The following is a 16,804-nucleotide window of genomic DNA, read 5'->3' on the forward strand; positions in this document are numbered from 1 at the left end:
TTCTTAAAAGAAAGTACATTTGAAAAACCACATTTCAGGAGGAAGAATGCCTAAGCATGATGCCTTTAAGGAGTGGGTTGTCTTGCAACCAGATGGCATAATGGAAGAAGAGGCCAAGAAGGAAGCAAGGGTCAAATACAATATATTTGACATGACCATGAAAAGAAAGTTGGGCTTAGTCTTCTTCATGTCACAAAACAGTGCTTTCAAGCAGAAGTGTCATGCCAGGCTGGAGAGATTGCTTATTGGTTAAGGCACTTGCTTGTGAAGCCTAAGGACCCAGGTTCAGTTCTCTGGGTCCCACCTAAGCCAGATGCACAAGGTGGCTCATGCATCTGGAGTTCATTTACAGTGGCTGGAGGCCCTGGAAAATCCATTCTCTCTTCTCTCTCTCTCAAATTAAAAAAGTGATCATGGTAGCACTGTCAGAAAACAGTGTAGACAAAAGCAGGAGGATGGGAATGGATATAGTTCATGTGGAAAGCAAGACCAGTTGGCATTGTGATATGTAGAATATTAGTTATATAGAAGTCACACTTAAACTTAGATTCCTTCAAAGTCAGAAAGTTTGAAACCTAAGTGGAGGATAGTGCATGAAACCTTCCCTTGTCCAGTTGTTAATATTTTTTAAGACCCATCCCAGGAAATATAAGCTACTAGAATATACCTCTCATGGTGATTAGTGTGTGCACTGTAGTTTCCCCAATCTGGAACATGCTACTACTTTAACAAATGTTAACTGAGTGTAGTTATTGATGGGATAAAAGACTATCATTAGCATCTGACCTCCTGCTAGGACACGTTCAACCTAAGAAAAAGGCACTGTGTGAGAAACATCATGGTTAGTGAGGTAAGAACAACATATAATTTCCAAGAGTACACCTCTGCTTCTGAACTTTAGTCATCTTACCTTACCCAACTTTAAAAATCATGTTTGCTGGGCTGTGGATAGTTAGCAGCTAAGGTGCTTGCCTGTGAAGGCTAAGGACCCAAGTTTGATTCTCCAAGTCCCACATAAGTCAGATGCACAAGGTGGCACATGCATGTGGAGTTTGTTTGCAGTGGCTAGAGACCCTGGCATGCCTATACTCTCCCCCCCCTCTCTGTGTGTGTGTGGGGGGGGGTGTGGGTGTGTGTCAAATAAAAATAAATATTTTTTTAAATTCAAAATTTACAAAAATCATGCTTGCTGTCTTCATACATTAGTTTTATGATTTTTTAAAAAATGGGATTTCTTCCAGCAGAAAGAGAGAGTGAGAGTGAGAGAGTATGGGTGTGCCAAGATCTTGCTGCTGCAAACAAACTCCAGATGCATGTGCCACTTTGTGCATCTGGCTTTATATGGGTACTAGAGAATCAAACTCAGGCTGGAAGATTTTGCTGGCAGATTTTAACCTCTGAGCCATCTTAGCATCCTTGGTTGTCTTATTTGAATCTATTTATTTGGGGGTTTTGTATGTGTTGGGGTGTGTGGGGGGTGTGTGTGTGATGTAGACACACTTGAATGCAGGTATTTGTGTGCACATGGGGGGCAAGAAGTTGATGTAGGGTGTCTTCTTCAATCACTCACCACCTTATTTTTGAGACAGGGGCTTACATTGAATATGGAGCTTACTAATTAATCTAGACTAGCTGGCCAGCAAACCCCTAGGATCTTCCTGTCTGTATGTTCCCAGCTCTGGGATTACAGGCAGATACTGCTATGCCCAGCTTTTATGTGGATTCTGGGGATCAGGGCTCAGCTCTTGATACTTATGTGGCAAACATTTTCTTTAGGCTGAAATCTCCACTGTGATAAGGTAACAACTAACTCTCACTGAGTACTGCTGTATTGGAACAAAGCTTGTGTGTGTGCACCATCAAAAGTTCACACATTGGACACTGAGTCCCTATGCAGAGTACTGAGAGATGGTAAAACCTTTAAGTGGTAATATCAGATATAAATAAGTCATTAAAGATATCACCCTTGATAGAGATTAATGCAGTTCTTAGAGGTCAGTTCCTACAGGAACTGGATCTTGCCTTGAATCCTCCATCATGCAGTGGTTCACTCTGTTTTTCTACTGTGTGGTGATATAGTCAGGTGATTGGACTCATGCTGTGTTGGGGTCCCTCACCTACCAGAATCACAAGCTTGAGAAAACTCTTTACTTCATAAAGCACCATCCCCAGCTATTTTGTTGTAAGAACTAATATCAGCAACAACACTCAGAACCAGGCACAGGTGTAAGAAAGAATGCTAAGTACTTCAGCACAGGTAATATTCCTCTCCCCAAGAGAGTGGTGCTACTTCCATTCACTTAGTGCAGATGAGGTGCCAAAGCTAAGATTTTTCAGAAAAGTGACATGGCCTGGACCCAGTCTCTGAATTTATGTCTCCAATGTTTCACCTACTGCCTATATGGCAATGGCACCTCCATGATCAGATAGTTAAAAAGGGAAGATGAGGAGAGGTGGCTTTGCAGTTAAGACACTTGCCTACTAAGCCTAAGGACCTATCTTGGACTCTCCAGATCCCACATAAGCCAGATGAACAAAGGTGACTCAAGCACAAGGTCACACATGAGCATGCATGAGTGGCACATGCATCTGGAGTTCTATTGCAGCAGCTTAGGCCCTGGCATGCCAATTTTCTCTCTCTCTCTCTCTCTCTCTTTAAAATAAAGAGAGAAGATGATATGGAATGTTTCATGAAAAGCATATTTCTGCAATAAGTACCAACTGAAGTTAGCTTTGTTACATTATTCACACCTTCCTAAGCAGGTAGTGTTTATTTGATAGACTAAACATTATTCTCAAAGGAGATTACATTATGTCATTTGGACAGATCTAATGGGGAAAATGTCAGTGCTCAGTGATGCTGATTCATGAGTACCTTCCTGTGACTCTCATCATTATTTCTGAATGTAGGATAATATGAGACAAAATCAACCCTTCTTGGTTATGACTGCCCTAAGATAGTTAAGGACAGGTTGTTTAATGGCTGATCTCCATCCCCTTGTCTAGAAAGTCTGGACCATGTTAGCCATGTCTCCTCTGGCATTGTTTCCAGATGTTCAGAATAAGTCCACTTGTTGAAGACATCTGTACAGTTGGGAATCTAGAACAAACAAACACTGTCTGTCATGCATATGTGGCTAATGGCACATATAGAGCAGGACATTGAGAGAGCAAGCATGGAGCAACCCTGCTGTGGTGTGGATTATGTGCCCAGAAACCACAGGGTCATCCTTGTATGAGAAGGTTGCCTCTCTAGAGTGAGTGGATTCACTGTGAAAAAAATGAATATACATACATTTTATATATATATATATATGTGTGTGTGTGTGTGTGTGTGTGTGTGTGTGTGTGTGTGTGATGTTTTTGGTTTTTCGAGGTAGGGTCTCACTGTAACCCTGGCTGACCTCAAAAACCAAAAACATTATATGTTGGTTTTTCAAGGTAGGGTCTCACTCTGGTCCAGGCTGACCTGGAATTCACTATGTAGTCTCCGGGTGGCCTCGAACTCACAGCAATCCTCCTACCTCTGCCTCCTGCCACCATGCATATATATATACATTCTTAAAATGAGCATGGTGGTGCATGTCTTTAATCCCAGCACTCAGAAGGCTAATTTAGGAGGGTCACTGTGAGTTCAAGGATAGCCTGAGGTTACAGAGTGAGTTTCAAGTCAAACTGGGCTATAGTGAGATCCTGGCTTAAAAAAATTGTGTGTGTGTGTGTGTGTGTGTATTCTAAAGAGGTTATGGCTTAAAGTGTTGTAACTGATTATAAAACAATTACATTTTCACAGTTTATTTTACTGAATCACTCAACTATTACTACATATAAGAATATTTTATTTCTATGTGACTCCAATAAGAGGAATTAAAACAGAGCTTTAAAATTTATGAACATTTTAGTGGAAATGACTTTTGAAACAAAAAACAAGTATAAAGCTAATATAAGCTGGAAACAGGCCCTGACCCAGTGAAGGTAACCTTTTCATCTCCAAAGAAATTGACTGAAGAGGTTAAACAATCCCTAGGCATGTATTACATCACAACTGAGAGAATTATAAGTAGGCCTTTCATCAAGAGCCAAATAATTTTAGTCATCCAATTTTGCATATCAGAGTTTCAACCATGGGCTATGAAATTTATGAATAAAACATTCTCAGTTGTAAAAACTAAAGGGCTAGTAATAAAATAAGTGCACTGATAAAGAAAAGATTTAAATAAAGTGGAGGAAAGACTCTTAAACCAAAGTTATGCTTCCTTTATGAATTGCAGGCTTTAAATGTTATTCAACAAAGATAGGAAAGCACAAAGAAAATGCAATTCTTTTAAGCATTGATGATATTCAAATTCAGACAGAATTCAATTGGAATATCTTAATAAAGAATCATAATTATGTCACTATGGTTAGAGACTGTAGTTTTTAAATTGGTGTTGACTATTTCCCATTTATTGGTTTGAGAAACACAGGTTCATTTATTTATCTGAATTGCATGTTTCAATCTCTTAGCATCAACTAGTTTCTGGGAATAACAAGTTTTTGTTATGGTTGTATCTGCCAGACAATCTCACACAACTTCAAAGTACTTAAAGTTTTAAATTATCTTCTTTTTATTTAATTAATTAATTATGGACAGAATTAGTATGGATACATCATGAGTTGGTATCATCTTTTCCCTCATCCCTGCCCCCATTCCACTTGGGACCCTCCTCAGTGGGGTTGCAGGTATTCCCCTTGGAGTTATGGGTTATGCATTGTGGGAGCAGAAGTCAGTTGTTGAAGTAGGCAGTGCCTTTGGACATGATTCCCAACCTGTGGCTCTGACAATCTTTCTGCCCCCTCTTTCACAGAATTCCATGAGCCATGTTGGGTGAGTTTTAAGTCTACTTCAGTGATAAGCTCTTAGGAGCCTCTGGATGTCTGCTTTGGTAGGGGTTGAGTATCCTTAGTGTCTGTCTCCTTCACCCTGGCGCTGATTGTCAGGTTCACCATGAAGGCTGCATTCATACTCATCTCCCCCATTCCTCTGTGGTTTCAGCTGGGGCTTGGCTGAAGTGTGAGGGGTGGTTTATATCCTCAGGTCATGCTACCTTCTGAAAAAGAAAAACAGATTCTCTAGTGAAGAATGAAGTCAGCACAAATTAAATGGAATAAACCTTGTTAATTTAGGGAGAATTTTGTGGATATAGTCCCTCTTTAGCCGAAATCTAGTGGGACCTTGACATTGGAGAGTATGATCTTTGTCTCCATAGGATTCTGATGTAGTTCCCACTTCCACATGTGGGTTTCTTTCCACTCAGAAGATCTCTTAGCCAATCATAAAACTATTTGTTACTCACCAAGGCTGTGTGCCACTATTGCACCTGTGTGTACAATTGTTAGGGTGTTTGCTTCTGAGTAGTTTAGACCCAGGTTGCTCTGACTGTTGTTGGCCACTTTCTCCCAGTAGCCCTTGTAGTGCTTTCTAGCACTAGACCAGCTAGCTGTCTGGGGACATGTTTCCTTCAGGATTCCAGCCAGATCACTTGGTGTTCTGTGCTGGAAGCATTTGGTGTCTTCAACAATAGGGTCTTACCTTTTACGTCAGGCAGGTAATCAAGTGCTTTGATGGAAATCTGTCTTGTTTTGGAGACCTCATAAGTCTCTCTGATCACCAGCTCATTGTGGGTAGCAAGTACATAAAATTATCTTCTTGTTTTACTGATTCTACTTTGGAAAAATTAGACAAATTGCTAACATCATTTCTTTATAGTTATGTTCCTCCCAATCCCACTGGAAGAAAATTTTAATATGGTGTAAACTCATATAATCAAACCTTATTATCCAAATTAGTGGAATAAAAATAAAACATGCAATCAAATTAGTGAAACAACCTAAAATTTCATATACAAGTTAAAAATTACTGAAATCTGTTGTAGTTATGCTAGATATATGTTCAATTTTTAAAAAAATATTTATTTGTTTATTTGAGAAAGAGGAAGAGAGAAAGAATAGAAACACCAGGACCTCTAGCCACTGAAAATGAACTCCAGATGCATGTGCCACCTTGTGCATCTGGCTTATGTGGGTACTGGGGAATTGAACCTGGGTTGTTGGGCTTTGCGGGCAAATGCCTTAATTGTAAGCCATCTTTCCAACCCTATATGATTATTTTTAATATTAATATAACCATTTATTACTCATTTTTACAGATCATAGTAAATAACTTCATGGGGAATACCAGTAACCCCACTGAGGTGGGCCCTCAGTGGATTGGGGGCAGGAAGGAGGGAAATGATGGTTCCAACACATTATATGTCCATACAAAACATATTCTTAATAAAAAAAAGTACCTAAATGATTTAGATAATGTAACCTAAAGAAAATACACTACTGTCTACTATGTTAATTTTTCTTCTTATTAAAATAATGCCTGTGTACTAAAGCATATTTGTAAAACCTTGGAAAAACAAAGAAAATCATACCATCATTGAGATCTTAAAAAATTATTTTTTGATGTACCTTCTATTTTTCTAATTTTTAATAGTTATTTATGTATATACTAATTTATTTGCAAGGCAAGAGTGGGGGAAGAGAAACAGAGACAAAATGGATGTGTGAGGGCCTCCAGCCACTGCAAATGAACTCCAAATCCATCTGGCTTTACATGGGTATTGAGGATCGAACTCAGGTCACTAGGTTTTGCACACAAGTAACTTAACTGCTAAGCAATCTCTCCAGTGTCTATAATTTTTTAAAACTGAAAATAACTTAAAGTAACCTATTAATACATATAGCCAAAATAAAATAATGTTAACTATTATTTTCCCTCTGTTTTAAAGAAGCAAAACAACACAGATCAATTAGAAGTAACCTGTTCCTCACCTCCTGGCACTCCTCCAAACCATCTCTCTCCAGGATAACCAAATTTTGGATCTTTCAAACATCAGTCTATGTTTCAATTTTTAGTTTCTTTTTATATTTCCATTTTTGTATGCATATTTATATGTATACATAATTATTTGTGAGCTTATATCAATTAACTTTTGCACTTATATTCAATATCATTTTTAAGATGTTTTATCGTCATACATAAAATATGGGTAAAACCTTAATGCTGTGTACTATACCAACATATTGCCTGATCATAAATTGGTTGCCTATTTTCACATACTATAATTTTATATTGTGATCAATTGTTAATCATTAATATATACAATGAATACTATGTGAAAGTTTTCTATATTTCAAATCATTTTGGTAGGATATTTGCATAAAGCATAGGAAAGTTTTCATGGAAGGCAATACAAGTATTTGAAAATATTTTCCAAAAAATGTCCAAAACTTATAATCCCAAAATCAGTTTATGAGAATGCTTCTCTTATAGCAATTCATCGGCATTAAATATAGCAAGTCATTTTGACATAATTCACTAATTTTTAATGGAAATGATTGTGATTAAATAGCATGAACCAAGAGTAATTTATGATAGATTGGATCTGAACATTTAGATTCATTCCCACATCTGCTTTAAAATCATCTCTTGGGTTGGAGAGATGACTAAGTTGTTAAGGCACTTATCTGCATAGCCTAAGGACCCAGGTTTGATTCTCTAGCACCCAAGTAAGCCAGATACACAAGGCAGTGCATATGTCTGGAGTTCTTTGTAGTAGCTAGAGGCTCTTGTGTACACATTCTCTCCCTCCCCCCAACCCTCTCTCTCCCTCTCACTCCCTCTCTCTCTCTCTCTCTTTCTCTCTCTCTCTCTCATGATTTGATATTTTGATATTCCAATGGGAACAAAATATCAAAATCATCTTTTGGACATAGAAGGCAGGAGACAGGTTTGATATCACTGTGGGTTCTGCCTTACACATAAGTAGCTACCACTGCCACCATTCACAAAAACATGTTGATTAAAATGAAGGGATAAGAAATCAAAGGTCTTACTTGGGTTGCCATCACAAATGAAGAGGCTCTGTTCCTGAGGGTGTTTTTGTGTGAGGTGTTCAGACACAACACAGTCCTACCATGTGCTCAGTGTACAGTAAGGCTCCCCATATCTAGTGAAATAGAAACTTATCAAGTAATTAGGATGCAACTAATGATGCAAAGGATAACTGAAATGTTATTAAGGAAATAGATTAATGTGTCTAGATAATAAGTTAATTTTTATAAAGATTGTTCTGATTTTTATTTGAAATAATTCTAGTATGGCTACTTTAGGGATTTCCAGAGTTTTTGGAGGTCTACCAAACTTGTAATTTCTTAAAGAACTGACACAATTACCACATAAAACTTCAAGATACGGGCTGGAGAGAAGGCTTTGTGGTTAAGCACTTGCCTGTGAAACCTAAGGACCCAGTTCAAGGTTCGATTCCCCAGGACCCACGTTAGCCAAATGCACAGGGGGTACATGCATCTAGAGTTCGTTTGCAGTGGCTGGAAGCCCTGGAGTGCCTTTCTCTCTCTGCCTCTTCTCTCTGTCTGTTACTCTCAAATAACTAAAGAAATAAAAATTAAAAAACTTCAAGATACAAAAAGTTATATATATGACCTATGTATGTGATCCCAAAAAACTAATATGATTTTGTTATCTTTTCTCTCTCTGCCCCTCTTCCAGCCTGAAGTTCTGGATCAAATACAGAATTTGCGGGAGCTATGGATGGATAACAATGCATTACAAGTACTCCCTGGGGTACATAAGTTTTATTATGCATGAGATCTAACATCTATGCTTCACATTGGTTGTATCTTACAATAACTAATTCTAGTTCTCAATTCTCAGTGGTTGCATTTCAAAGTAGAATAACATTTATAAGCTGGGCATAGTAACCCATACCTATGATCCCAGCACTTAGAAGGCTGAGGAGGGAGGACATCAGTGACTTCAAGGTCAATCTGCACTACAGAATGAGTTGCAGGACAGCCTAGGCTACACTAAGACCCTGCCTCAAAACAACAACAAAACGTGCTTGCTAGAAGTTTCAGCCTTCAAGCATTTTCAGTGTTTCATGTATCTTTTGTGAGTGCTGTAAGTAGGCAAAATGAAAGATTTTTCTTGTTCCCATTGGAATATATTTGTAGTCTCTTCCTACTCACTGTTTTTAAGGCTTATAAATTGATAGTTATACTTTTAAATATATATATTATTTTATAAAATCAGCCATAATTTGTTCCTATTCTTACAGGTTTCCATTCATATTGTTAGAACCCTCCACAGGGTTAAATGTTTGTCTCCATTTGTGTGTTGTCTGCTAGAACCTACTTACCATTTTGAAAACAGCAAGAGTAATACAGAATTGAAAAGAAAAGCTTATCTAGGTCCCAATTTTCTCTTTAGTGAAAGTATATATCCAGTAATATCCCAAGAAATAGGTTTACCCATGAGCTCGTGCAAAGTGACCATTCTTACCTTTTCCATCTAGTGAAATGGCTTCCATTAAAACAACACCATTTGCTGTTCATCATCACCCACTTGCTTAAGCATGCATTTACCTGCCTTGCCCTGGCCCCTCCACAATGCAGTCACTGGGCAGGTAGAAGTTTCTACCCTTCGGCCAAGACAAATGTTGCAATCTGTGTCCCCAAAGCCAAGTTTATTCCTCTTTGAAAGACAACATACATGAAAGCTTCCATACAGTGATTTCAAAGTCAGCATGCATAAGAAACTTATACTCTCACTGAGTGTGGTGGTTTGCTTCAGGTGTCCCCCATAAGCTTAGGTGTTCTGAATGCTAGATTCCCAGCTGATGGAGTTTTGGGAATTAACACCTCCTGGTGGGAGCTAGGGGTGGGCTTATGAGTGTTATAGCCAGTTTCCCCCTGCCAGTATTTGGCATACTCTCCTGTTGCTATGGTCCACCTTATGTTGTCCAGCGGGTGATGTCCACCCTCTGCTCATGCAATCGTTTTCCCACGCCATCGTGGAGTTTCCCCTCAAGCCTGTAAGCCAAAATGAACCTTGTTTTCCCACAAGCTGCTCTTGGTTGGGTGATTTCTACCAGCAATGCGAACCTGACTGCAACATTGAGCAAGCATAAGACCATAAAAGGGACATCTGGGGAAATGATTAGGGAAAAAATTTCTCTTCTTATGAAAAGGATATGTTTATATCAACACAGACAAAAAACAGAAAAAAAATTTGCACATCTTATATTTATTGATTTATGCAAACAAATTTTTATCAATACTGTTATGAATCAGAAACATGACAACTCAGAGTTATGAACACAGTACTCCCAATAACACTGACTATATTTGCTTGGGAGAATCACACACAGCTCTAGAGACAGAGCTGGGTTCCACTATATACACCAAAGCCTGAATTACCCAGAGTCAGGGTGTACCAGTCCTCCGATCCATGGTCTTGCTTTCCTGTCTCAGATGTCCACAATGTACTGTAATCTAAGCACTTAAAATGGTATTCCAGATGAGCATTTGTAACTTCTAAATAGCTTTGGTTCCAGTATGTTGCTGTAATTGTTCTATTTTATTATTAGTTATGACTTTTACTAGTTACTGTTCTTATTTCTATGACCAAATAACTTACACAACACAGTTTAAAGAAGGAAGGGTTTGTTTTGGCTGACAGTTCCAGGGACACATTCCACCATGGCAGGGAAGGTGTGGCAGTAGGAGTAGAGGGAAGCTGTGTCTCCAGTCAGGAAGCAGTGAACAGGAAGTAGGACTGGTTGTAAGACCTCTCCATTGCACACAGGCATCCTTATTTCTAAATACCCCACCACCTTCCTAAAGAGTGCTCCCAGCTGGGGACCCAGTCCTCCGAGACATGAGCCTATGGGGAATGTTGTAATTTAAACCACACTAATGTTTGTCTTACTACGTTGATTGACAAAGTTTATCATAGGAAAACAGGTATATAAACATATGTAGTATAAGGTCTGGGAAAATGGGTCAGCAGTTAGAGGCACTTATTTGCGAAGCCTGATGGCCCAGGTTCAATTTCCCACCACCCATGTAAAATAGGAGTCTAGCATTCATTTGCAGAAGCAAGAGACCCTGATGTGCTAATACACATATGTGCACGCACACTCACACACACGTGCACACATGTGCAATTAGATAATATATACAGAGTTTAGTCATAAGTACAGTCACTGGCATTCACAGAATGCCTAAGAACTCATCTTTCATGAACTACTGAGTCACTGTACAATCCCAAGTAGATAAGCCATTCATTGCTTCCCATTGCAGAGGTTGAGTCAGAACATATGTTGGAAGTTTTTTGCACTTGCTTCTTGAATGTACTTAGTTCAAACCATCTACCACGGCTTAGGAACTGCTTATATTCTTGCAAATATTAACTCACTGAGACCTCCCAGTCACCCTATTTTGTAGATAAGGGAGCTAACACATTAAAAGAGCAAGCAATTAGCCCAGAGTCATGCAGCCAATAAGCAGGAGAGCTGTGGCTCAAACCAAATGTTTTTAATCACCAGGAAAGCTTGACTTGAAGCTTCGCCAGGCTGAAGCTCAAGGAGAGTGATGGCATGCTCCCTGGAGCATGTGGAAGGTACAAATGAGAACTAGATTCACTGTGCTTTTCACAGTGGTTCTGTTTCCAAAATCCAACTGCGCAAGATCTCCCCTCCCCACATTCTCTAGTGAACTTGTTGTTTAGCTGGACAGTGGTGGTAAATCCAGGACACAGGCAGTGCTTGCTGATGTGACTGCTTTGAGAGTTCTGTATCTACCCTGCTAGCTTAGTTGATCTATAATTGATTTAGCAAATTTGAATTTGATGTTGTCCTATGCCTGTGTGGGAATGTCCCATGCCATAAATAATAGCTGTCAGAACGTTGGGACTGACAAATAGTCAGATTTTTCTGTTCACTCAGCAATGCTTAACTTGAGCTGCTGGTTTCAGATGCAACCAGTCCATGTCTGTCAGTCTCATAAACAATAAATCCTGATATTTGGTGTCCTAAGCCAGGAATAAAGAAGTCCACTTTATTTAGTTCATGCATCAAAACACATTGTCAATGTAGTTTTTGAAGTATAGGATCTTGTTATCTACTCTATGGTTCCTGAATCAGAGGGGAACAGTGATCAAGTATGTAATCTTCTACAAAGCTCCATATTACATCAGCCTAAAGGTCCACAAAAATGTGACTTACTGCATTGGCTTGATATTTGTTCTAGATTTCCACTCTTCCTTTGATTCCATTGCCCACCTCCAGACCCCCTCAACACCCAGAGGGGTGATGGAACAAGTCAACATGCTCAAGGACTGAACAAAGACCTTTAACACAGGCTATCAACCACATTTACCATAGGTATGAACATCTTTGGAAAGGAGTGTGAAAGACTCAAAAATAAACGCCAAAGTGTTATTTCTCTCCCAAAAGCAATGTTTGGAAACTGCACAGCCAAGATGAGTTAGGCTGAAAATAGCCAGATAGCAGTGAAGGAAGCTTCAAAGATGGAAGAAATTATCTCACAAAGAGACAGAGATGCACACACATAGGGACACACCTGGGATATTCTGCAGTCTGGTTAAAGTGAGGTTCAGTTTCAGCTCCAGCCCTCACTCTCAGGGAATCTGGACATTATGTACAGTAGAAGCTGTTGTGTGTCCTCTCTAAAAAGAAAGACCTACCTATAAACCCCAGCTTCTAAAAACACTGTTCACAGCTCCACCTTTCCAAATTCCTTACCCAGAGAGACACTCCGCAACTGTGACCATATCCATATTCTGGGTGACCTCCATCTAAAGTCCCACAAATGCAGAATCCAAAGACCAATCCCAGAGCTGAAGAGATGGCACAGCTATTAAAAGTACTTGCTTGAAAACCCTGAACCCCTGGGTTTGATTCCCCAGTACCAGCGTAAAGTCAGATGCACAAAGTGTTGCACACATCTGGAGTTCATTTGCAATGGCTAGATGCCCTGGCCCACCCAATCTTTCTCTCTGTCTCTCTCACTTATGCACATGCTCATTCTCTCTCTCTCTCTCTCCTTACAAATAAATAAATAAAAATGTTTTTTAAAAAAAGACCCACCCCTAAAGGGAAAGTCAGGGGAGGGAGGGTATTACTATGGGATATTTTTTATAATCATGGAAGTCGATAATAATTTTTTTTTTAAATGACCCATCCCTTTGGCACCTTCTCAGGACACCTACAGGTCACCCTGAGAATGAAGCTTCCTGCTCACCTGCCCTGTCCTGTCCTCAGAAGGTGTTTCTAAGGGGATCTGTACTCTGCATCCATCTTTGTCTTTGCTTCCCAGGGGACTTCATTGTGGCCTTAAGCTCCAAGCACCAGTGAGTGTAAGAGTTCAGGTTCTGAGCAGTGGATCTGAGATGGGCCTGAGATTCGGCCTTTCTGACAAGCCCTCAGTGGGGGTGCCATGGGTGCTAATCTGCAGCACAGGTTTTAAGTCACAAGAACATGAATTATTCAATAAAATATTACATGAAATTCATAGGTCAGGGCCAAGTATTTGTCTGTTGTTGATTAATTTTATATTTATCTATACTGTAGAGAAAAATGGTAAGGTATATATAGGTAAAATAGGTGAATGACTGAAAAACAAAATGTGCCTAGCAGACACACATTAAAACAATGGAGGCTTTCACCCTACCTTAATTCTGTACCAGTCCACAATAAGTGCGCACTGATGTGAGCTGAGGTCGCCTCTGTCTTCAGCACCGAGTCATTCAGCTGTTCTTAAGCTCATCCCTCCTCAACCTCACGTCTACTACCAAACCACTACATAGGTAACATACTCTGTGCCTTAGTGTCTGGTAAAATTCTTCCAAGAAACCAAAATCCACAATGCTCAGAGTGCTCATATAAAATGCTATAGAGGGGCTGGAGAGATTTCTTAGCAGGTAAGGCATTTGCCTGCAAAGCCAAATGACCCAGGTTCAATTCCCCAGGAGCCATGTAAGCCAGATGCACAAGGGGGCACATGCATCTGTAGTTCATTTGCAGTGGCTGGAGGCCCTGGCATGCCCATTCTCTATCTGCCTCTTTCTCTCTCCTTCTCTCACTTTCTCTCATAAATGAAAAAAGGTTAAAAAAATTAAAAATGCTATAGAGTTTACATAAAACCTATGTGCATCTTTCCATGTCTCTTAAATTATCAGTCATCTTCAGATTATGCATGATGCTCAATACAATGTAAGCTGTGTGAATAGTTGCTACACTATTTATATAAGGAATAACAATGATGAAAAATATGTACATGTTCAATAGAGATGCAATTTCCTTTTGTACAGTATAACCCAGGTTGGCCTGGAACTTCCTAGGAAGCTTGGGCTGGCCTTGACCTCCTGCCACAGCCTCCCAAATGTTGGTATTAAAGGCACCACCACCATACCCACTTCCTGATATGACATATTCTGATCCCCAGTTGCTTGAGAATGCCCCAAGACCACCATATGCAGCACTTCCAATGGGCCTCCCTGATTCCAGTCCTGAATCTGCCCTACTGAAAGTTTCCCAGAATTATTTATTTCTAAGTACATACCTGACCACATCACTCCCCATTTTAAAAAGTTCTCAGCAGCTCTCCTTCCCATCGAGAGAGTTCTCATCTTCTCACATGATGTGGGAGGCCATTTCCAACTTGCTTCTCCCTACAATCCCAACCTCATCACACATTCCAGTCCCCACTTCCTCAATCAGGCTGGCTTTTTTCACACTTCTCTCTGAATGTGTGTGCTGTTCTCTCCTCCATGATTCCACTTTCTCCACAAAGCTTCATTGAGGGGCAGTTTGTGCCCTTCCCTTGCCCTTCTGTGGCATTCCATACATGAACATCAGAGGATATTATAACTGCGTATCCCCCTGCTCCTCTGTGACATTCCATATGTGAACATCAGAGGGTATTATAAGCATGTATCCCCCTGCCCCTCTGTGACATTCCATATGTGAACATCAGAGGGTATTATAAGCATGTATCCCCTGCTCCTCTGTGACATTCCATATGTGAACATCAGAGGGTATTATAACCATGTATCCCCCTGCTCCTCTGTGACATTCCATATGTGAACATCAGAGGATATTATAACCGTGTATCCCCCTGCTCCTCTGTGACATTCCATATGTGAACATCAGAGGATATTATAACCATGTATCCCCCTGCTCCTCTGTGACATTCCATATGTGAACATCAGAGGGTATTATAAGCATGTATCCCCCTGCCCCTCTGTGACATTCCATATGTGAACATCAGAGGGTATTATAAGCATGTATCCCCTGCTCCTCTGTGACATTCCATATGTGAACATCAGAGGGTATTATAAACATGTATCCCCCTGCTCCTCTGTGACATTCCATATGTGAACATCAGAGGGTATTATAACCATGTATTCCCCTGCCCCTCTGTGACATTCCATATGTGAACATCAGAGGATATTATAACTGTGTATCCCCCTGCTCCTCTGTGACATTCCATATGTGAACATCAGAGGATATTATAACCATGTATCCCCTGCTCCTCTGTGACATTCCATATGTGAACATCAGAGGGTATTATAAGCATGTATCCCCCTGCCCCTCTGTGACATTCCATATGTGAACATCAGAGGGTATTATAAGCATGTATCCCCTGCTCCTCTGTGACATTCCATATGTGAACATCAGAGGGTATTATAAACATGTATCCCCCTGCTCCTCTGTGACATTCCATATGTGAACATCAGAGGGTATTATAACCATGTATTCCCCTGCCCCTCTGTGACATTCCATATGTGAACATCAGAGGATATTATAACTGTGTATCCCCCTGCTCCTCTGTGACATTCCATATGTGAACATCAGAGGATATTATAACCATGTATTCCCCTGCCCCTCTGTGACATTCCATATGTGAACATCAGAGGGTATTATAAGCATGTATCCCCCTGCTCCTCTGTGACATTCCATATGTGAACATCAGAGGGTATTATAAGCATGTATCCCCTGCTCCTCTGTGACATTCCATATGTGAACATCAGAGGGTATTATAAGCATGTATCCCCTGCTCCTCTGTGACATTCCATATGTGAACATCAGAGGATATTATAACTGTGTATCCCCCTGCTCCTCTGTGACATTCCATATGTGAACATCAGAGGATATTATAACCATGTATTCCCCTGCCCCTCTGTGACATTCCATATGTGAACATCAGAGGGTATTATAAGCATGTATCCCCCTGCTCCTCTGTGACATTCCATATGTGAACATCAGAGGATATTATAACTGTGTATCCCCCTGCTCCTCTGTGACATTCCATATGTGAACATCAGAGGATATTATAACCATGTATTCCCCTGCCCCTCTGTGACATTCCATATGTGAACATCAGAGGGTATTATAAGCATGTATCCCCCTGCTCCTCTGTGACATTCCATATGTGAACATCAGAGGATATTATAACCATGTATTCCCCTGCCCCTCTGTGACATTCCATACGTGAACATCAGAGGATATTATAACCATGTATCCCCCTGCCCCTCTGTGACATTCCATATGTGAACATCAGAGGGTATTATAAGCATGTATCCCCCTGCTCCTCTGTGACATTCCATATGTGAACATCAGAGGGTATTATAAGCATGTATCCCCCTGCCCCTCTGTGACATTCCATATGTGAACATCAGAGGGTATTATAAGCATGTATTCCCTGCTCTTCTGTGACATTTTATATGTGAACATCAGAGGGTATTATAAGCATGTATCCCCCTGCCCCTCTGTGACATTCCATATGTGAACATCAGAGGGTATTATAAGCATGTATTCCCTGCTCCTCTGTGACATTCCATATGTGAACATCAGAGGGTATTATAAGCATGTATCCCCCTGCTCCTCTG

General features: G+C 40.2%; 1 protein-coding gene across 16 annotated transcripts in view; it reads left to right on the forward strand.

Moving 5' to 3' along the window:
• Lrrc7 (leucine rich repeat containing 7) overlaps nt 1-16,804 on the forward strand; it is a 468,470-nt gene that overhangs the window by 317,979 nt on the left and 133,687 nt on the right. For all 16 annotated transcript variants that reach the window (XM_045138031.1, XM_045138025.1, XM_045138023.1 and 13 more), the window contains one exon: nt 8,600-8,674. In XM_045138031.1, coding sequence (XP_044993966.1) covers nt 8,600-8,674 — 75 coding nt within the window. The remainder of the gene's footprint in view (nt 1-8,599; nt 8,675-16,804) is intronic.

The sequence above is a fragment of the Jaculus jaculus genome, chromosome 19 (genome assembly GCF_020740685.1).
Source record: "Jaculus jaculus isolate mJacJac1 chromosome 19, mJacJac1.mat.Y.cur, whole genome shotgun sequence".
Classification (NCBI taxonomy): Eukaryota; Metazoa; Chordata; class Mammalia; order Rodentia; family Dipodidae; genus Jaculus; species Jaculus jaculus.